General features: G+C 45.5%; 1 protein-coding gene across 5 annotated transcripts in view; it reads right to left on the bottom strand.

Moving 5' to 3' along the window:
• Positions 1-23,256, bottom strand: part of TMEM241 (transmembrane protein 241) — a 146,906-nt gene that overhangs the window by 73,044 nt on the left and 50,606 nt on the right. For 3 of the 5 annotated variants that reach the window (XM_033178136.1, XM_033178137.1, XM_033178140.1), the window contains 7 exons: positions 20,301-20,378; positions 13,034-13,059; positions 9,137-9,188; positions 7,138-7,186; positions 5,849-5,894; positions 4,324-4,359; positions 1,093-1,127 (listed from right to left, as the gene is read on the bottom strand). In XM_033178136.1, the coding sequence (XP_033034027.1) occupies positions 1,093-1,127; positions 4,324-4,359; positions 5,849-5,894; positions 7,138-7,186; positions 9,137-9,188; positions 13,034-13,059; positions 20,301-20,378 (322 nt within the window). The remainder of the gene's footprint in view (positions 1-1,092; positions 1,128-4,323; positions 4,360-5,848; positions 5,895-7,137; positions 7,187-9,136; positions 9,189-13,033; positions 13,060-20,300; positions 20,379-23,256) is intronic. The other 2 variants (XM_033178138.1, XM_033178139.1) reach the window with 2 other exon arrangements.

The raw sequence follows: 23,256 nt of genomic DNA, 5'->3' as shown, positions 1-23,256 counted from the left end.
GACCTAGAGGGCCTGGGTAATGCCTTATACATAGCAAGTGGTCAGTAAACATTCGTTTTGTGTGTGTGTGTTTTTAAGAAAAAAGGAATTGACTCCTTTCATCTGGAATTATGAGAATTGGATGGTGACATATGATACAAACTTTAAAAATGATGCCAGATAGAAAGAGGGTAACTCAATAATACATTTGCAAAATTCAAACAAGAATTAGAGAACCAACTCCTTCACTAAATTTCTTTTTTTTTTTTGAGACTGAGTCTCACTCTGTTGCCCAGGCTGGAGTGCAGTGGCACGATCTCCGCTCACTGCAAGCTCTGCCTCCCGGGTTCATGCCATTCTCCTGCCTCAGCCTCCCAAGTAGCTGGGACTACAGGCACCCACCACCACGCCCGGCTAATTTTTTGTATTTTTAGTAGAGATGGGGTTTCACCGTGTTAGCCAGGATGGTCTCAATCTCCTGACCTCGTGATCAGCCCGCCTTGGCCTCCCAAAGTGCTGGGATTACACAGGCGTGAGCCACCGCGCCTGGCCCACTTATTTCTTATATTTACCCCCTAATATTTTATTTGACGTTACCCTTTGGGATGATTCTGATGATGGGATTTGGGGTACCATAGCAGGCCTTGGGAAATATTATGGGATAGCAAGAGGCTCCTCATATTCTGCCATAAGAGCAATAAATTCTGCTCCTGAAGTGATCACCAAAAAGGGATTCAGGGAGTTTTTTGAACTTGGGAACTTTTTCACCAAATTTTTTAACACTAGAAATGAAGAGCAATTCAGGATGCTTGGAAAAGGAACTTCAGAAGAGGGCAAAATAAGCACTAGTTGACTCGGCAGGAAATAGACCTGTCTGTATATCTGAGATCATACTGGATGAAAACACAGACAACAAGAAGGGGTAAGAGTAAATTCCTGGTTGATAAATTGGTTTGTTAAGAGCAGTTTCAAATAGGTGGGACGTTCCTGCCCTTGCAGTCATCCGGGGGGCAATGACATTCTCTTGTGAAATGTCTCTGAGAGACAGGCTCACTGGATCCAATGAGCAATGTCAAACAGACAAACAAAACAACACTTGGTGGGGGCATTTACCTGTGGGATGAGATGCAAATGCCAGGAGCACCACACTGGAAAAGAGACAGCAAAGTAGTCAAGAAGTTTCCCCCGCACCAAAAACCCCAGCTGTTCCCACCCATTTTACTTGGAAATAGTTAAATTTGCCTAAAAGCAAATTATCTGCACTGACTCATTTTGACTAAATCCAGCTCCTCAGAGAGAGTAAGAATGTCTTGAAATGTCTCATGTTTTGGCAAGAAGATTGCCTCTTGGGACAGACAGGCTTGGGATAGAATATGAATCCATGTCTCAACCTGAGGGTTCACTGTGTCTCTTGTCTTGGTCCTGGCTGACCCTAGTTACGATCATACTCACCTAATCTACCAAGAGTATTTACAAGCTAAACAAAGCAAACTCTGAATTAAAATAGGTTGCAATGTAAAAGCTAGCTGTTGTGTGTGAGCTACGTATATGTTTGCCACAAAATTAACTGTGTACAAGATAGTTACATTTCCAAGAGGCTAGCCCACAATTGATCCAGCCCATCCACCATGTGGCTGAAAACTACCTTTACCGATTTTCAATAGATGCCACAGAGGGGAAAGGATGAAAAGAGAATGAAGAGGAGTGTTCCTTTGATGTGAGCCCTGTTCATCCTTGGCACCCTCCCATCGTCCTCTCTGGAAACCCCTCCCGTCCCGCAGTGCCCCTCCACAGAGCCTCACGCTGCCAAACCCCACTGTGGGGGCCCAATCCCCCACCCTCTACAACCTCTTCTATCAAACCTCATGCCACCCAGGCAGCCAATCAAATTACAGGTTAGGAATAAAACATGTTTTCTAAGTATGGGAGGGAATTTTTTATTTTTATTCTATTTTATTTTTTAAATTTATTTACTGTTTATTATACTTTAAGTTTTAGAGTACATGTGCACAACCTGCAGGTTTGTTACATAGGTATACATGTGCCATGTTGGTGTGCTGCACCCATTAACTCATCATTTACATTAGGTATCTCTCCTAATGCTATCCCTCCCCCTTCCCCCCACCCCACGACAGGCCTCGGTGTGTGATGTTCCCCTTCCTGTGTCCAAGTGTTCTCACTGTTCAATTCGGGAGGGAATTTTAAAAGTGCTGGATGGCCTACTCTGGTTCTAAACCCTGGTTGCGTATCAGAATAGCCCAGTGTCCTGCCTTAAATCGGAATCTCTGAGGTGCAGGCATCGGTTGTTTTATTTTGTTATGGCCTCTCAGTGGCTCTAAAGTGCACCAGGATTGGGAACTACCACAAGGAATCCCTAGTCGGTGGTGACATCCTAGGCAGTGTGGAGGAAGATGGCTGTGAGCAAAGAAACCACTGGGAGCCCTGCCTGCTCTGGGGCTGTCTCCCAGAACCATTTCTGTGTTTCTCGTGTTCTTCCTTTGCTCTTCCTCTAAAGCTCAGGTTCTCTGATGGCCCCAGGGCAGCAGCACTGTGGACAGAGGCTAGACAGGAGGTCTGGGAGAAAGCCAATGGGAAGAGCCACACATCTGGTCATTGAGAAGTTGTAGGTGTGTAAGACAGGGCTGCACGTAGCTGTAAATGAGACTGGAGACTGCAATGATTAGCCCTTTGCATGGGCTAAGTCTTTGCTTCCATCTCACCTTTCTTTGGAAAACATATACCCTGTTCATACTCCATCATTTTATCTCCCTGAATCCCTTTTTGGTTATAACTTCAGGAGCAGAAGTGATCACTCTTATGGCAGGATCTGAGGGGCCTCTTACCATCCCAAAGCATCTCACAGAGCTGGTCACGTACCCCAAATCCCATCATCAGAATCACCCCAAAGGGTAACCTCAAATAAAATATTACGGGGTAAATATAAGAAATAATTAAGTGAAGGAGTTGGTCCTTTAATCCTTGTTTGAATTTTGCAAATATAGTGTTAAGCCACTCCTAACTCCTACCAAAGCAGGCCATTCAGTACTTGAAAAAAAAAATCCCTCCAATACTTAGATCACATGTTTTATTCCTAACCTCTAACTCAATCGGTCTGGAGGGCATGAGTTTTGATAGAAGAGGTTGCAGAGAGTGGGGGATTGGGCCCCCCACAGTGGGCTTTGGCAGCGTGAAGGCACAACAGAGGGGTGCTGGGGGATGGGAGGGGTTTCCAGAGAGGGCGATGGGAGGGTGCCAAGGATGAATGAGGCTCACATCAAAGGAACACTCCTCTTCATTCTCTTTTCATCCTTTTCCCTGTGTGGCATCCTACACTGCGACCTCCCTGGGGGCAAGAACCATATTTTATTCATCCTTGGATCCCTAGCAGTGCCAGACATCATGTGGCAGGTACTCAATATGTTTTCTGAAAACGTTTTCTGAACTGCAATTAATCACCTCTAGGTGTACCGTGGTGGGACTATGTTTGAAGGAAAATGTAACTTGAAGCCCTGTATACTTTTTTTTTTGAGACAGGATCTCTCCGTTGCCCAGGCTGGAGTGCAGTGGCGCAATCATCACTCACTGTAACCTTGAACCCTGGGGCTCAAGTGATCCTCCTGCCTCAGCCTCCCAACATGGAAACCCCTTAGAGTTCTCAGATTATAAATTACATGCACATTATAATGAATAAATTATACTAATATAAAAAGGGTATATCATGCTGTTCTAGTAAAGCAGGCTCATTCTGCTTGGCTTGGGACAAGGATATAAACAGAAGTCCACATACCATATTTAAAAGTTATAAATCAAGCCTCAGACTTCATCCTGCCTTAACAAATACACCTTCAAAATAACCTGAAAGTCTAGTTTAAAATGTAGAATTCTTGGGCTCCCTGGTGCTGCATGTCAGAATGGAGCAGCCCAGGGCAGCCTCTGACTCCCGGCTGCCAATGCCTCCCTTTTCTTTTCACCCCAGGCTTCATCCTGCAGCCCAAGGGCCTCACACATGTGTGTGGACACCTGAGCCTGCAAAGTCACCTCCACCTACACTCCTGCCCATTGAGAGCCTCTCTTTGGACACCCCTTGGGCCTGAGAATGAGTTGGGAAGATGGACCCAAGGAGCCCTGGAATCGAGCTCAGGGACACGGGCGGGGATACACAATCTAGAAGTGAGGGGGTGGGCTCTGGGTGGTCTCCTCAACTCTGGTCATCTCACAAATTCTGTAACGTACCTTCCTGGCAGGCACACTGGCTCAGAACTCTTCAATCAAAATATTATTGGAAAATAAAAATCCATTAGCCCTAAAAGGATATGAACTGTTCTTTAAAAATGTAAATTTTACCTGAATATATAGTTTAAGTATTGCTGGTCAATGTCACTAAGGAATGAGAGAAAAAAAGATAAATGAAATAGCAGAACTATTTTAAATACATAAAACAATCATTATCTTCTATTAATAAATTCTATTTTAGTTACTACTTTTATAAATTACCCATAAATAGAGGGAAAAGTATTTAATATTCAAAACCAGTTACTAGTTCATTTTAAATCACACACATTTTCACCTGTGGGCAACTGTTTCAAACGTATACATTTGTCACTTTCAAAGGAGTGTCAACTATCTCAGGCCACTGGACTGGCTTCTGCGGCTACCATATTTAACAAGTAAAAATACAGGGCAATCAAATACATTTGAATTTCTGATAAAGGGTAATGTTTTAGTGTAAGTACTATCTGTTCCGAATATTACAAAAATTATTCGAGGCTTATCTGAAATTCAAATGCAACCAGGCATCCTGTATTTTATCTGGCAACTCTACTGGCTTCTTGCTACAAAAACACTTTAAATTAAAAGAACAAAAGGTGCTCCAGGGAGTGGAAGCCCCACATTCTCAGAGTGGATGACCTTCTCTCAGGAGTCATTCCCTTCAAACCTTTTCTCATTAGGCCTTCAGCAGGCCCCAAAACCCAGAGGCCAGCTGGCCAGTCTAGGGGAACTGGCCTTACAGCTCCAGGCCTGAAGTCTTGTCTTTTCTCATTTACATTCACCAAAGCTGCTCCATTGACTGCCTGCAACAAAGGCCTCATTTTGCCCAAGAATGAGCTAGTAAGTGGAGAGACTTCTGGGTCTAAAGTAAGTCAAATTAGGATGGAGCTCGGGAAACAAGAAAAAGTACTGTCCCTCTGTGATCGATGCAGCCGATTGGCACCCAAAGCAGCTGGCCACATACATTTCATTCACATGTCATCTGAGAGGTGACATGTGAATCCCCTGAAGGGAGGGGATTGAGACTTCCATGCCTCTTCACACACGGCTAAAGGCAGACATGTTCCAGGTGTTGGCGGACACAGCCTGGAGTGGCCCAAACAGCAAGAAGAGGGATGGCTTCAAGGACTAAGTCCCCTGCCCTCCCCACAATCCAGGCCTGCAGAGTCTCTGGCTGAATGGAAGAATCTCATGATACCACAAGCCTCAACCCTTTCCTTTAGGCCAACCACAGCTCACCAAACATTAAGAGTTTATCTTGTCCCAGCACTTTGGGAGGCCAAGGCAGGCGGATCACCTGAGGTCAAGAGTTTGAGACCAGCCTGACCAACATGGAGAAACCCCTCTCTACTAAAAATACAAAATTAGTGAAGTGTGGTGGCGCATGCCTGTAATCCCAGCTACTTGGGAGGCTGAGGCAAGTGAATTGCTTGAACCCAGGGGGCGGAGGGTGAGGCGAGCCAAGACCGCGCCATTGCACTCCAGATCATACCATTGCACTCCAGATCATACCATTGCACTCCAGACCATGCCACTGCACTCCAACAAGAGCGAAATTCCATCTCAAGGGAAAAAAAAAGAAAAGAGTTTAAGAGTTTACCTTAATGCACTGGGTTTCTGGGACTTCCGCAGAATTTTATAAGCCCCTGAAAATGAAATAAAACATGTCACTGGTGATGGTATTCTGCTCAAGGAACTGCTGGCATGTCCAGGGAAACACAAAATCCACATGGATAGAGGCCCCCAAAGGCATGACTGCTGGTCCTTTTCCCTAGGAGGGTCACCCCCAGCTGACAGGAGAAGACCATCAACATTTGGAAGGTTTCAAGGATGCAAATTCAATAATCCTCTATGAAAATGCAGTCAGTCTTTCCAGTGGTCCCCAGAGTACTGGGCATGGAAAGCATCATGATCAATAAAGGACACAATTAACAGGAAGGTGTTACTTCCCTGACATGATGCACATGAAAAAGAAACACTCCTGGACTGCTGAACATTTCTGAGCTGTGTTAACAGTCAGGGCACTGCTTTTCCCCCAGGACTACAGACAAGCGACACTGAACATATGATTTGTAATAAAATCAGATGGTCCCTTTATTTGACCAATTTCAACTTTTTTGGTAAATTACCGAAAAAAAAAAAAGTTTTTGACATGAACTTCTGAATATTTTCCCAACGTTTTTAGAGAAGACCAATCAGCATTCCAAAAGTTGACTTGAGCAAGTGAAATCCCAAGCCATGGTGAGTTAGTTCATATTTGTCGTGAAAAAAGAGGAAAGTATATTGGAAATGGACACATTTGAGGAAAAACTTCAAAATAGAAAACCAATCCAGAAAATGCCCATTTAATTTTAACCTTCGCACCTGGGATTTGAAGTTCCTATTGTCCAGGGTCACCAAAAAGTGGGTATACAATAAACCTCAATTATTCAAGTAAGCCTCCCTCCTCCTCCCTCCTCCTCCTCCTCCCCTCCCTCCTCCCCTCCCTCCATCCTCCCTCCTTCCCTCCCTCCGTCCTCCCTCCTTCCCTCCCTCCCTCTTTCTCTCCCTCCCTCTCTCTCTCTCTTTCTTTCTTTTTTTTTTTTTGACAGGGTTTCACTCTTTTGCCCAGGCTGGAGTGTGGTGGTGTGATCATGACTCCTGCAGCCTCAACCTCCCTGGCCTCAGGTGATCCTCCCACCTCAGCCTCCTGAGCAGCTGGGACAACAGGCATGTGCCACCATGCCTGGCTAATTTTTGTATTTTTTGTAGAGACGGGGTTTCTCGAGGTTGCCCAGGCGGGTCTCTGATTCCTGGGCCCAAGGGATCTGCTTGTCTTGGCCTCCCAAAGTGCTGGGATTACACGTATGAGCCACTGTGCCCAGCCTTATGTACTATTTTAAAACTTACCTACACAGAATAAGTGAATTACAGCCCAAAAATATCCATCTGGATCAAACTGAAACACAGAATTAAAAAAAGAAAAAATGGTTGTAAGAGCAAGGCAAACGGAATCCAGTGTGGCCATCAGAAACCCTGTCATCAATGCGCAGTGCCAAGCAAGGGTCCCAAAATAGGACCCCTGGGGCCTTACGTCAGTTCCTTGGTTCCCTCTCATTCCTCACCCAGGTGCCTACAACATCTTCCTAACAGGACTCTGCCTCCAACACCCCATGCCCCTCACTGCCCTCACAAAGTTCAAATCTAAACTCATGGCACCCCAAGACCTCTGTGACAAGCCCCCATCAACCCCTCCAGTTGTATGTAAAGCCTCCTGCTGTCCCTGAATAAGGATAACTTGCATTTTCCCAAGCATGACTGCTTCCCCCTACAACTCAACCAAGGGGACCCTCTACTTCTTCCCTTCTTATTCTCCACAGGATGTAGTATCATAGGACACATCCTATTTATTTCTTCCTTATTTGTTTATGTGTTTCTGTCTCCCCCTGCCCTCCCCTCTCATAGATGTACATTCCAGGAGGGCAGGTGTTAGAACAGGGGTAGACACACAACAGGTGCTCAATGATGCTGGATCACAGGATACTCATGACACTACACGACTGCCCTCGCCTGCTTTCTTCTCCTAACTCCTCCTCATTCTTCCAGATTTAGGTCCTGTAAGCAGAGTCTGGCTCTAGCATCAGAGAGATCTGGGATACATTCTAAAATCCCCACTTATTTGTTAGCTGCTGACCTTTTGGGCCTCCTTACTCTGTGCTATGAAATGGAGATAATAATGCTCCCACCTTTACAGAAATGTTGGGAGATTTTAAATAACATAAGGCACAGAAAGCATTGGCACAGAGCCTGGCACACGGCAGGTTCCCTGTAATTGTGGCTACTGCTACTTCCTGAGGTCCCACGCTGTCTTAGGTGCTTCAGAGCCTCCTGTACCTCAGGGACAGAGCCCTGGCCTCCCTGTGTGATAATGATCTGTTTACTTGACTGTTTCCCTCCGCTTTGCTCCAAATAGGCTTGACTTCTGCCTGAGCAAAGATTAATTTTCCTCTGTGTGTCCCCAGAGCCTGGCTCAGTGCCTGACACTTGGTGGGGACCTAATAATCCTGAAGGAGAAAAGGAGGGAGAAAAAAAGAAAGAAAGGAAACCCAGACACGAGAGGACTACTGGGGGCGGGGGTGGGTCCTCAGCACCTCATAAAGAAAACTCAACTTTAGCACAGGATGATAAAATAAAAATCATTTTGCAGGTCAGGCACAGTGGCTCATGCCTGTAATACCAGCACCTTGGGAGGCTGAGACGGGCGAATCACTTGAGGTCAGGAGTTTGAGACCAGCTTGGCCAACATGGAGAAACCTCATCTGTACTAAAAATACAAAAGATTAGCTGGGCGTGGTGGTGGGCGCTTGTAGTCCCAGCTACTCAGGAGGCTGAGGCAGGAGAATTGCTTGAACCCGGGAGGTGGAGGTTGCAGTAAGCCAAAATCGTGCTACTCCACTCCAGTCTAGGCAACATGGTGAGACTCTGTCTCAAAACAAAACAAAAACAAAAACAAAAACAAAACAAAAACAAAAACAAAAAATCACTTTGTAGGAGATGAGGCCCTTGGGAGGAGAGGAAATCAACTGTGCCTCCATGCCTGAGGCTGGGGCAACTTGGGCGTTGGCTTGCAGGTTCACCAGGCATGTACAGAGGACAGATGGCAGGCACCACAGTGCCCAGGGACCAGAGCTCTGCAGGCCGCGATGCCTGCAGCCTTGGGGAGAAGGCAAAAGCCTGGGGAAATGGTATTGCCCAGGCCCAAAGCTACCCAGCCTGCAAGCTTTGGAATGCTTCTGCATAGGCCAAGTTATCCTGCTTCTAAAAGGAAGGACTAGGAAATTCTGGTCATACACTCAGGCTTCAGAGAATAAAAGACACTTTGAAGGCAAATGAGTTCACCTGGACTTACCTGGGAGTCATTGAAGGGAAGGCATCCTGCTGCGGCCAGGAGGAAGAGGGCACTGCGGAGAGGGAGATAAAACACTGCAGCTTCACCTTTCAACATCAAAGCTTTCCCCAAGAGTGTGGAGGTGAAAATGCAGCCTCTGGAGTTTGGATGAGGCAAAGATCCTGCGAGACCAACTTGGTTCCTCTGTTCTTCCTCTGTGAACCTGACTACCTGTGTAGTTTTAAATTATGTGCTCTACTCATGAACAGACCTTTCCTTCTCTGGACCTCAGCTAGCTGTTTCCCAGAGTCAGGCATTTACAGGACATCTGCAAAACCACAGCTGGCTCACTGGAGGAAAAGAGTGTGCCTGTGACACATCTAATGAAACAAGTGTTTTTTCAACTGCAGATCCCAAAAATATACAAGTGAAAAACTGGGGAATCAAACCACAAATATGCCCATTTCAAAAATGAAAACACTACAGAAATCGCATTAAAATCCTTTGTGCATCCCCACAACCGAATGATCAAACTTAATACCACCAATAACGAGGCAGATCTACATTGTGTGCCTCTTGAAATAAAGCTCGGAAGGACACCACATCACTCAGGTGGTATTCCTGCCAAGCATGCAGAGCGCGGATTGAACCACGAGGAAACACTGAGACAAACCCAAATTTAGGGACAGTTCACAAAACAACAGGCCTCCCCTATTCAAAAATGTGAAGGCAATGAAAGACAATAAAAAGCTGAGGAACTGTTCCAGATTAAAGGGTACAAAAGACACATGACATCTTTTTTTTTCTTTTTTTGAGATGGAGTTTCATTGTTGTTGCCGAGATGGAGTTTCATTCTTGTTGCCAGGCTGGAGTGCAATGGCGCAATCTCGGCTCACCGCAACCTCCACCTCCTGGGTTCAAGCGATTCTCCTGCCTCAGCCTCCCGAGTAACTGTGATTACAGGCATGCACCACCTCACCAGGCTAATTTTGTATTTTTAGAGGCAGGGTATCTCCATGTTGGTCAGGCTAGTCTCGAACTCCCGACCTCAGGTGATCTGCCTGACTCGGCCTCCCAAAGTGCTGGGATTACAGGCCTGAGCCAATACGCCCGGCTTAGACATGACATCTTTAGGGGGAAAAAAATGTTATAAAACATAATATTGTGCCAGGTGTGGTGGCTCACGCCTGTAATCCCAGCACTTCAGGAGGCCGAGGTGGGCAGATCACTTGAGTTCAGGAGTTTGAGCCCAGCCTGGCCAATATGGTAAAACCCCTTTTCTACTAAAAACACAAAAATTAGCCAGGTGTGGTGGCACATGCCTGTAGTCCCAGCTACTCAGGAGGCTGAGGCAAGAGAATCACTTGAACCCGGGAGGAGGAGGTTTCAGTGAGCCAAGATGTGCCACTGCACTCTGGCCTGGGTGACAGAGCAAGACTCCATCTCAAAAAAGAAAAGAAAAGAATAATAATAATAACAATGATAATATTGTGGCCAGATAAGTGGCAACATTTGAACATGGACTCAATATTAAATGATAGTATCATATCAGATGTTATTTTCGAAATTCAATGACTGCACTTTAGTTATCTAAGGGATTGCTGCTTTTAGGAGACACAGCTTGAAGTATTTAGGAGTGGAGTCATGACCTCTACAACTTATTCTCAAATGATTCAGAAAAAATAAGAGCAAGAATAATATCTATATTTCCATATACGCATGTGATATTTATGTATGTTTATGCATGTGTATACATATATACATTGAGATAGCAAGAAAGCAAATGCAAAAAATGTTACCAATGGGTGAATCTAAGTGAAGAATACATGGGAGCTCCTTGTAATATTCTTGCAACTTTTCTGTAGGTTTAAACTTTCCCCCCATAAAATGTTTTATTAGAAAGATGTCTTATACATACTAAAATATTTACAGATGAAATGCTAGGGTGCCTGGAATAAATACTGAGCAAGGCAGTGGGTGGGGCCAGAAGCTGAAAACGGCTGAAGCTGGGAACTGGGTACACAGGACTTCATTCATTACAGTATTCTGTTTACTTTGATAGGTCTTTAGAAATTTCCACAGTAAAGCAATTTTTAAAAATTCTTGCACAAAAAGTAACACTGCCAAACACAGATATTTTTCAGGAAGCTATCCTCACTCATTAGAAAGTCAATTTGGAGCTGGTTCAGTAATCCCTGGTTTACGGCCTATTCCTTCTGAGTTTCATATGCCGAAAGCTCTTGCCTCTAGCTTTCCCCACTCTCTCCTCCTAAAAGCAGGTGCCAGAAAGCATAAAACCCAAATTATCACTTAGTCTCTCTCCTCTTTCCATTTTATAGAGGCAACGTATATATAGTGCCCCTTAACTACTGACTATTCCATCAGGCAGCAAACAGCCAAGGATCAAAGGCGTGAACAAAAGCGCTGAATACAATGTTTTCACTTTCAGGGAACTTTGCCATATGCCATCTCCTACCAACATAGATTCTGTATTCTATATAGAGACTACATGTTTTTATATGTACTCATAAACATATATATGTAACACATAACAACTTGGCATGTGTAATCTTAGTACACTGAAAACAGTGGTGCTGATCAATTCTGATGGTGCTCACTGCTATAACCATGTGTAGTTGCCACTGTACCCAACGGACCAGCACTGACCGGCTGGGCCAGAGGCAGGAGGACTGGCAGAGGGGCCCTCGGAGCTGGCGCCTCATAGCCTTGGGAAGGTCAGGACAACACGGAGCAGCCGAGGCACAGAACACTTTTCTGCTCCAGCCCGCCCTACTCCTATAGCCTTGCTGACTTTCAAGGTACCCCAACACACAAATGATCTAGAGAAGAATCCAAGCAAACAGTGGGATAAGTGGAGGACAGACTGTCCGGGGAGCTTCTTGGGCCTGCCCGGGAATAGACAGGTTTTCTGGTGGGAGGAGAGGAGAAAACTGATGGGTTTGGTGTCTCCCTATAGTGAAAGGCTTCATAGAATAGAGGACGCTTTCCCATCCATGGGGAATGAGCAACAGAGATCCCCCCAAACAGACAACCTCTTGGGGCTGTGGAAGACGGGGGATGCCCAACGGTGAGACACCTGCCTGCCTGCCCACCACACCTGGCCTCGAGCAGTACCTGATTACATCAGGTATCATGAGCTTTACTGCCTCTCTTTGACACCTGCTAATCTCCTTTTAAACAGGAGGACAGTCCTGAAGTTTGGTTTTGTCTTGTTCTTTCAAGGTGGAACCTTGAAATAGCTGCACAAATAGCTGCAGCAGAAATCCTAAATCCATCTGTCAAAGCACCTTTGTTGGTTTTCTGTCTCCAGGACTGAACTGCTTGGCCTGCAGATGAAGTGGGAAGCAGTCGGATGCAAGGCACCCAGGTTAGAATTCAAATGCTGCAGGCACCGGGGTCTGAATGAGAGGACAGCCCAGTTTGCGCTCTAGCAGAGGAAACTGAGGCAAAGAGGACAAGGAAAGCTGCCCACAATCACCCTGCTGTGGCCCAGGACTGCAGTTCTGATCTTACAGGCTGGTGCTTTTTCCACCACGGAAAATATTAAAACCAAACAAACTGCAAACATTACTTTTAAATTTTTAAGTCATTTCCATGTTTTTCATTTTCATTCTCCATCAGTATCACACAACTGTTAGTAAAGTTTTGGGTATCAATGATTGAAATCTAGCACAGGTTGGTTCTGGTGTTTTCTCTTTTGGAATAAAATATTTCAGAAAGAAAAGAGAAACACAGGAAATTTTAGACTAAGACACAAATTAGGGATATATGAATGTTTATAATAAATTCCTCTGTCACCTCTTAGAGTATGAATCTTCAACAAACAGTTTATCATCCGAGTTAAAATTAGGTTAAATCTTACATTAGGGCTTTTTGTGGGGAGGGCAGTAAACTTACCTACAGATCTTTGCAGGAGATGTTTTCTGCATAAAAGTAAAGAAACATACAATTAGACTTTTAAAACTTTTAAAATTCCTCTTAAAAGGAAACATTTTCATTAAGAAGCAAATAAATTATGAGTAGGTTTATCAAGGGCTTAACAGCTTGCTGCACTTTAATATTTACTGAGGCTTTTTCTGCTTGGACCAAATGAAGGATGACTCAGAATTCCAGAGCTGAGTCACTTCAGCAAAGTACTTTCACCATTAGAATGATGTTTACTCGTGAAAGACAAAATGACGCTGGGGCTGTGTCTTTAAAAATCTTACACACTAAGAAGAGGAGCGAGAAAGAAATAGATGTAACCTGTATTTTAAAAAGCAATTAAGCTCTTGTTCTATTTATCCATTTATCTATCTATCTATCTAATCTCACTCTGTTGTCCTGGCTGGAGTGCAATGATATGGTAACTGCAGCCTCAAACTCCTGGGCTGAAGCAATCCTCCCACTTCAGCCTCCTGAGTAGCTAGGACTACAGGCATGAACCACCATGTACAGCTACTCTTTTTATTTTTATTTTTATTTTAGATTTCTGTAGCAGCAGGATCTGACTATGTTGCTCAGAGGTATTGAATTCCTGGCCTCAAGTGATTTTCCTGCCTTAGCCTCCTAAAGCATTGAGATTACAGGCGTGAGCCACTGCACCCAACCTCAACTCCTATTTTAGTTCTGTCTCTTTAAGTATTCCATTCACTAATCCAGCTGACTCTGAGCAGTCCTATAAATTATCTGATGTGATATGAAAATTAAAAAACAGAAAAAAAGAGAAGGAGTAATAACATTACTCCACCCCAAGGGAGAAGGGAAAAAAAGGCAGACTGGGGGAATATAAACTTGGCATTTAAATGACCTGAAATGAAGAAATTCTGATTTGGACTCTACCATTATAACTCCTTTTGATGAGTCAGTTTAAGGAAATCAGACTTTTGTACTGAGAACGCATTTGCACATGTTAGCAGAGAGTAACACGTTAGGAGAGGGTAACACAGATTTTTCTATATTTGATAGAGGAAACGAACAGGTACAATTCAACTTTTGATTAATTCTAAACATTTCAGAAGGATTATTCTGCTAGCTGGGAACACACTGGAATTTTTGATGCCAGTTCAGGCAGTGTGAAGTATAAACATATTGTTTAGAAGTGAAGCGCTGACAGGAGAAACATGTGGCTTACTACAAAGGCCACCTTAAGTTTTCACGTGTGCTTAAATAATAAAGTTTCCTCTGTTTTAATGAACAGATTCTATTTTTGCAGCTTTAGATTCTAATCTTGGTCTTTGCCCAGCCCTGCCTCTGCAGAGCACAGGACTTGAGGCCAACCGTGCTGTACTGCCACCTGCTGGGAAGTTAGCCCTTAAGCGCCAAAAGGAGGAAAAGGAGGAGGGCAAAGGTGATCTGGCTCACACCCGCATAACTGCCCCCAGTACGGTAAATGTGTTACTCAAAAATTCTGTTTTTTCTTTTTTTCTTTTTTTTGAGACGGAGTCTTGCTCTGTTGCCCAGGATGGAGTGTAGTGGTGTGATCTTGGCTCACTGCAACCTCTGCCTCCTGGGTTCAAGTAATTCTCTTGCCTCAGCCTCCCAAGTAGCTGGGATTACAGGTGTGCGCCACCACGCCCAGCTAATTTTTGTAATTTTAGTAGAGATGGGGTTTCGCCATGTTGGCCAGACTGGTCTCGAACTCACGGCCTCAAATGATCTGCCTGCCTTGGCCTCCCAAAGTGTTGGGATCACGGGCGTGAGCCACCATGCCCAGTAGTTACTCAAAAATTGAGCTAACCGTAACCAAAACCTCAACAGCCTGGTGTAAGAGCAGAAATAGAGAGGTGGGACTGAAGGGATCCTCTTCCACTTCTGTGAATAGCATGCTCACCCAGTAACTTCCGGGGCTAACGTTTCAGGTCAAAAGAAAAGGCCCCTTCCGTGGAGGGGAGTAAAAGAGCATAGATCCTGGGATACAAAGAGTAAAAACAGGCAATATGTTCATTACTTAGCTCCATCTCCCAGGGCTCTGGATATGACTGAATTTATGGCAGCCATTTTCCTTTTCAGGATCCTCAGTCCAAAATAACCTAGCAACAAGTCCTACTGAGGTCTCAGGGTTCTGAATAGGTTAACTCCTCAAAAGCCATGCAGCCAAAGGGCCAGATGTGGTGGTTCATGCCTGTAATCCCAGCACTTTGGGAGGCTGAGGAGGGTGGATCGCCTGAGGTTAGGTGTTCAAGACCAGCCTGGACAACATGGCGAAACTCCGTCTCTACTAAAAATACCAAAAATTAGCAGGTGTGGTGGCACATGCCTGTAATCTCAGCTACTCAGGAGGCTGAGGCAGGAGATTTGCTTGAACCGGGAGGTGGAGATTGCAGTGAGTGGAGATCACGCCACTACACTCCAGCCTGGGCGACAGGGCAAGGCTCTGTATCAAAAAAAAAGAAGTCATGCTGCCAAAATTAACAAAAAATAGCTGACATTCCTCTGGGTCAGCTAACTGAACTGTGAGGGCTACTCACATTGCCAGGTGCTGTTCTAAGGGCTCTACATGTACTGAATCCTTTAATCATGGGGTAAGTAACAGTCATCAGTTCTATGTTACAGAGGAGGGCACTTGAGGCACTGAGGAATGAGGGAAGCTGCCCCCCGCCCGCCTGCCAGTCCTGCGGTGTCACCTCTGCTGGCACCCTTCCCCACCACCTGACGCTCTCTCTGCCTGCCTGACAAGGAGAGCCCTTTCTCTTATCAAACTGGAAAGTCCCTTCCCATCCTGCCTGACTCGAATCTACCCACTAGGGAAGCTTTCCTTGCTTCTCCCGTGCCGACTTACTGGAACTCATCCGCTGGCCCACCCATACCCTGTGCCAGCCCGACTGTACAGGCCAGCCCCTCCGTTCAACTCTGGTTTAAGGCTAAGAAATACGTCTCCTACATCTCTGCAGCTTTAGGCCTAGCAAAATGTTTGACATTTCATAGGTACTTGATAAATGCTGAACAAATGAATAAACGAACAGGAGTATTCTAATATTAAACTGTAATAAATATGTCTGCAAGGTACATTAATTCCTTGAGCCATGTATTGCCTTAGAGTCAAACTGTGTGTGTGTGTGTGTGCACGTGTGTGTGTGCATGAATACACAAAGATGTTGTTGTGGATGGTGAAAATGAACTCTACAGCTCCAGATAGTTTATTTTCATAATCTGGGAATGAAGTCACAAGGAGGTCAACTTTTACTCTCCAAAAATGATTCTAGTAAAATCCACACATGGTAGACAAAATAGCCTTCATTGTAACATTTAACAGTCTGTGAGGTGGTGTGCAAGTGTGTTCCTTATGATAAGGGATTATTTCATCAAGGCTCCTAGCTGTATCATCAGAAATATAAGTCTCATCAAGAACATATCGCAGCAGCATCATGGAGCAGATTTTAACCCTAAACTGCTAAATGCCACCTACAATTCTATAAATAGGGAATGGCCAACACATGCCTCAACCAATGTGGAATGATAGCCTTAATAGGGTTTCCAACTGTTAAATGGAAAAACAGGATGTATCTTACCATTCGTGTAAATACATCTATATATGTGCATAGGAAAAAAGTCTGAAAGAATACAGTGGTTTCCTCAGGGAAGTAGAAACACAGTTGATTTTTGGGTTTTTAGAGTCAAGGTCTCACTGTTGCCCAGGCTGAGGTGCAGTGGCACAATCATGGCTCACTGCAGCCTCGAACTCCTGGCCTCATCTGATCCTCCTGCCTCAGCCTTCCAAAACTTTTGGATTATAGGCATGAGCCACTGTCTGGCCTCCCTCTGTATTTTCTACAACATCTTAAATCTTCTTAGATTTACAAAGGAAAGAAAGGTTTGTTTTAACAACAACAACAACAACAAAAAGTTACCCACTCACTTTTTTCTAGTTTGCCCTGACAAGAAATGATGTTTTCTGTTAGTGATCATATGGAGTTGAAGATTCAAAATCTTATGGTGTTCATTCAGTTATTTCCAAGGATAGGGCCTCTCAGCCAGACATCTGCCCTCGTCTCTAGAGTGGAAGAGGTCCCCTGCTAGATGGAAACATCCCTGAAGGACTTTCTAACCCTCAGTCCTACAGTCACCCTCATCTACAGGCTCTGACCTGCTCATCAGGAAGCAAAACCCTGTGGAGATGCCTTGATCTTGTCCCTAGACCAGGTAAATCTTCATTTCTAAATTTATAAGAAAGTATCCTAGCCAGGCGCAGTGGTTCATGCCTGTAATCCCAGCACTTTGGGAGGCCAAGGTGGGAGGATCACAAGGTCAGGAATTCGAGAACAGCCTGGCTAACATGGTGAAACCCTGTCTCTACTAAAAATACACAAAATTAGCTGGACATGGTGGTAATCCCAGCTACTTGGGAGGCTGAGGCAGGAGAATCGCTTGAACCCGGGCAGCAGAGGTTGCAGTGAGCCGAGATCACGCCACTGCACTCCAGCCTGGGTGACAGTGTGAGACTCCGTCTCAAAAAAAAAAGAAGTATCCTTTTCGAGAATATGAAGCCTTTTTCGAATTTGGACAGGTCAGGTTCCCAGAGCTAAGCCACTCTCAGGGAGGTTCTGCCCCTGAACTTCAGTGACCATTTAGTGACTCTTTAGCTCAGTCCCAGTTCTGGAGGCTGAGCTCAGAGCTCTGAGGAGAACCACCACGTGGTTCCTGCCATTGGAGGACTCAGGGAAGCAGGCCGGAGACAAGGGGAAAATCATGCCGTATCTCACTGACCCTAAGATACCACTGATTGTAAAACTTCCACTTATTTTATGTATTAGGGAGAAAGAAAAAAAAAAAACAACACCATGACACATCATTGATTGTAAGAGCCTTCCCACTGTAGATATTCAACTAAAATGTGAAAGAAAAGAAGCGCATGTTAGAACTATGGAAACTGCACCATGGTGTTGTAAGTAAAAGGTCAGAGGAAGGTGCCCATCCAGGGAACCCTCCAGCCGCACAGAGATCAGCCCAAGTGCCGAGAGGCCTCCACCTCCCGGCCTGGGCCGTGGGATTGCCAAAAGAAAACAACAACTGTCTCAGCCCAGGGCTGCTCACTCCAGGCCCTGCGCAAGGGCTCAGGGGATCAAGCTCTTTTTCCTCAGTCCCAGCCAGGCCGCCTGGAGAAGAAAATGAGGACTGAACTAGAGCGGCAGCAGCTATGAGGGTGGAGGAGGCACAGACTTGGTAATAGGCTGGATGTGGCCGGGAGGGGATACTGGGGACTCCAAGGGGCCTCCTAGGTTTCTGACTTGGGTGATGATGACCAGGATTGGGGTTACCAAGTGAGAAGCAGGTCTGGAGAAACAGATCAGTTTCATTTCAGATGTCTGGGGAGAACCAGGACAGCAAGTCCCAGGGCTCTGCAGGGGCGCTGAGCTCAGCAGGGGGTCTGGGCTGGAGATGGAGACTTCGGGGTCCTCTATGAGCAGAAGGTGGCTGGCACAATGGGTGTGGATGAGATTTTCCAGAAAGTGTGTGGCATGAGGACAGAGGCTCCTAAGAAGCAGCCCAGGGAGACCCTGAAGAGGCAGACAAAGGAAAAGGAAAAGAAAGATGGATGAAGGAAAAGCCCAAGACACAGGAAGGGAACCAAGCAGGGAGGGGGCATGAAGGCCAAGGGGGCCCAGAGAGGCCGGAGGAGAAAGTGAGGGGAATGGTGGAAACAGACATGATGAGTGGCACAGAAGAAGCCACCAGTGCCTTCAGTCAGGGCAGTCTCAGGGGAACAGTGTGGGCAGAAGCAGGAGCAGCAGAAGGTGACAGGGACAAGAGGGCGTGGACAACACCAAGCCCGGCCCTGTCTGAGGCCTGTGGCATGGGAGGGGAGAGAAGGGATGAGGCAGAGTGGGAGGTGCACGGGCAAGGCAGCTTGAGATTTTCCTGTGCAAGGGTTGGTTTTGTAAACACACCCTTCCAGGGCTGGGTGAAGTGAGTCTCTTCTGTCTCTCATTGTCACATGGGAAGGACAGCCCATCCTCTCCTCGGTGGGCTGATAACACCAAGCATGTTTATGGGCTCAGGGAAATAAGCCAGCAGCGAGGGAGAGGCTCACAGTGTAGGAGATGGGAGAGATCATTGACAGAGCCACCTCCGAGGAGCGGCGAGATGATGGGGGGAGATCGGGTATGGCCACAGCCCCCTTTCCTCACACCTGTAAGAAGCATGTAGCTTGAGGTGACCAGTTGGCCTCTCTATAGTTTAAAAGTTCCAAAAATTGGGTGGGGTGTGATGTTTTACACCTGTAATCCCAATGCTTTAGGAAGCTGAGGCAGGAGGATCCTTTGAGCCTAGGAGTTCAAGAATAGCCTGGACAACATAGCAAGACCCTATCTCTACAAATAAAAATTTAAAAGTAGCCAGGTGCAGTGGCTCGTGCCTGTAGTCCCAGCTGCTCAGGAGGCTGGGGCAGAAAGATCGCCTGAGCCCAGGAATTTGAGGCTGCAGGGAGTTATTACTGCACCATTGTACTCCAGCCTGGGTGACAGAGCAAGACCCTGTCTCTAAAAATAAAAATAAATTAAAATGTTCCAAAAATTGGTATGAAACCAAATAGCAAATGCCAGAAAAAAAAAACAAAAAAACAAAACGACTTTGAAAAGAAAGACCAAACTAAAACCACCTCTAATAACATTACTAATCGTTGCTGATGTGCAGAGAACCTACTGCATGCAGGAAATGGCTGGAAGCAGTTACTTAACAATGATAGTTGCTGTGTTCTTCGAACAAGCCTTGAACAAGTTGCTGTCATTATTACCACCTTGCACAGATGGAGGCCTGGAAGGTGAAGGAGCTTGTTCTAGCTGATAAGGTACAGCTGGTATTGGAGAGAAAAGCAAATTTCCCTGGGGTGGGCTAGTGTCCCGGCACCCTGTGTAAAACTCTGCTATGCCTTGTCCTGTGGTGCTAGATTGGCTGGGGGTGGGAATGCTTCTCCACCAGGCAAACAGCAAACGCCTCTTTGTCTCCCAAGGGTCTGGGTCAGCCTGGCCTGGATCTGAGTTCAGTTCACATCAACAGTATTCCCACATATGTCTAGTGAATTGCAGCAGTCAAAACTGTCCCATGATATCAGTGACCACTGTCAGGCAATCTTGCCTGGAGACTGGTGGCAGGAAAAGGCAGACACTAATTTGGGGCATAAAAAGAAGAGTGCTTCTCTGACATTTAAAACAAGGAAGTAACACTAGCATTTTGCATGATCGTTTACCTCTTTCTGAAAACACTTCTGGTACCCACAGACGATAACTTCAGCTACATTACACAAAGTGAGAAACACAGGAATGGCCTGAAAGAAAACAGATAAAAAACATGAAAATATTTTCTTCGATCTCACAATCACATGGTTCTTGATTTTTTGCTTAAAAATAAAGGCTGTGGAAACTTTTGGCATCCACATATATAATCACTCCAGCAAAGACTTCTACGTGGATTAGCGCTCTCTGCTGCAGTATTTCTCTCGGTAGGTGGATGTAGAGGTTCCCCTCCTACGGGCATTCTCATCAACAAACATTTAAGTCTCCTGTGTGTCAGGCACCGTGTCCAGTGCAGGGAGCACATCCCATGACAAGGTAAACATGCCCCCTCAGGCGAGAGCTCGGATGGGGCAAGAGTGCACCCCGCCCAGCACACACAGAGCAAGCTTTCTTGGAGGAAGTAAAGTGAAGGAATGAGAACTGAATGATGAACTGGCATGGGCCAAACAAAAAGCGAAATGGCCCAGGCAGAGGAGCACACCAAGATCCAGAGGTGAGAGCGGATCCAGCTTCTCTGGGGAACGGGAAGAAGTGGGGCATGGGTGGAACATAAAGAGGAAGGGAGAGTGAGGGACAGGAAGGGAGAGAGGTATTTGCAGGCCACACTGGGAAACAGGATGGATCTGAGGGCCCCAGGAACCAGTGAAGAGTTTTAAAGCTGACCATGACTTGATCTGCATGTTGAGAAGAACTCGGGCTGCAGGGTGGAAGACAGAAGGCAGAGAAGGTTGCAAAAGTCTAGGGGTACCATAGGTTGAAAAATGGCCCCCTAAGGCTGGGTGTGGTGGCTCACGCCTGTAATCCCAGCACTTTGGGAGGCTAAGGAAGGTGGATCACGAGGTCAGGAGATCGAGATCATCCTGGCTAACATGGTGAAAACCTGTCTCTACTAAAAAATACAAAAAAAAATTAGCCGGGCGTGGTGGTGGGCACCTGTAGTCCCAGCTACTTGGGAGGCGGAGGCAGGAGAATGGTATGAACTCGGAGGCAGGAGAATGGTATGAGCTTGCAGTGAGCCGAGATTGCACCACTGCACTGCAGCATGGCTGACAGAGCGAGATTCTGTCTCAAAAAAAAAAAAAAAAAAACAAAGAAAAATGGCCCCTTAAAAGACATCCACATCCCAATCCCTGGAACCTGTAAATGTTGTCTGACATGGCAACAAGGCGTCTTTGCAAATGTGAGTAAATGGAAGATCTTGAGACAGGAGGTTATCCTGGATTATTGGGTGGGCCCTAAATGCAATCACATGTATTCTTATAAGAAGAGGTAGGTTGACATGCACAGGGAAGGGGCAGTGTGACCACAGAGGCAGAGACTGGTGTGACGCAGCCACAAGCTGGGCAATGCCGTGGCCACCGGAAGCTGAAAGAAGCAAGGAACAGATTCTCCCTTAGAGGCTCAGGACTGAGCGCAGCCCTGCCCACACCTTGATTTCAGACTCTGGCCTCCAGAACTGTGAAGGATACATTTCTGTTGTTTTAAGTCACCCAAGTATGTGGTTATTTATTACAATAGCCACAGGAAACTAACACAAGGAAGGACAGGATGGTGACCTGAACTTGGTACTAGCAGCAAAGATGGAGGAAAGGGGCCACATCAAAGAAATACTTAGGAGACCGAACTGAATATCTGAATAACTGGATAAACTCTCACCAAAAACAAAAAAAAAAAAAAAAAGGGAGAAGAAAATATAAAAAATGTAACAGTGCATTATTAGCATACACTGATACCTACTGCACATTTCCCATGCTGGGACATTTGTTGAGTGGCATTCTCTCCTAATGGATAGGTAACTTTGATGAGGTGAGGGGGGAGAAAGAGGAGAGGAATTCTGTTGTCTTTGTTTTTCATTTTTGTTGTTTTTTTGAGACAGAGTCTCGCTCTGTCGCCTGGGCTGGAGTGCGGTGGTGTCATCTCGGCTCACTGCAATCTCCACCTCCTGGGTTCAAGCGAGTCTCCTGCCTTAGACTACCAAGTAGCTGGGATTAAAGGCAACTGCAACCATGCCTGGTTAATTTTTGTATTTTTTTAGTAGAATTGGGGTTTCCCCATGTTGGCCAGGCTGGTCTCGAACTCCTGGCCTCAAGTGATCCACCTGCCTCAGCCTCCAAAGCCGTGGGATTATAGGTGTGAACCACTGCCCTGGCCTGTTGTCTTTATAGTTGACGATAATAATGATGCTTCCTGGAAGGCAGAAAATGAGAATAAGAGCACAGGTTTTGTCATCACTCTGGGCTCCAGCTCCACGGCCTGCTAGTGGGGCAAGGCGTGCATCCAAACTTTCGTTGCCTCCCCTGTAAAGCAGGGATAACAACATCCCATAGCCTGGAGCTGCCAAGAGGAACGACCCAAATATTACAGGTTAAGGACCTTGATGAGTGGCTCAGGAGCACTGCACAAAGGGTGTCAATAACATTAACTGGTGGCCCTGCCCTCAGCAGCCTGTACAGAAGACCAATCTGGGTAAATTGCTCCAGTTTAGAGGACCTGCTTCAAAATTACGCTGCTCGCCTACTTTCAGATGAATGTATTCTTTATCTTTACAGAGGACATATTTTTACCTTGTTTTTAAAACTTCTATAGCTTTATATAGCTGTGCCATTTTAGTAATCTGTTCTAACTTGCACTGTTTCATTTCTGAGTTCTTGCCTTATATTTTTCTTACCTTTTTAAAAAAACATTTTCTATTTTTATCTTTCATTAAAGGTTCAATTCAAATTGTTTTTATCTTTTAAAATAAAACTATTTCAGTTTCTAATTTTTCATGTATCTTTGTGTTTCTTTTTATTCCTCTTAAATTTTTAGATTTTAAGTTATTTTGTATGTTTGTTAAGATTATTAAAGAGATTACATATTTTAAAGTTGGCTTTCTCCATTAGGCCCATGTTTGGCAAACTTGGGGCCTGG

The sequence above is a fragment of the Trachypithecus francoisi genome, unplaced genomic scaffold (genome assembly GCF_009764315.1).
Source record: "Trachypithecus francoisi isolate TF-2019V2 unplaced genomic scaffold, Tfra_2.0 Lachesis_group19, whole genome shotgun sequence".
NCBI classification, from domain to species: Eukaryota; Metazoa; Chordata; class Mammalia; order Primates; family Cercopithecidae; genus Trachypithecus; species Trachypithecus francoisi.
This window is presented reverse-complemented; position numbering and strand designations above follow the sequence as displayed.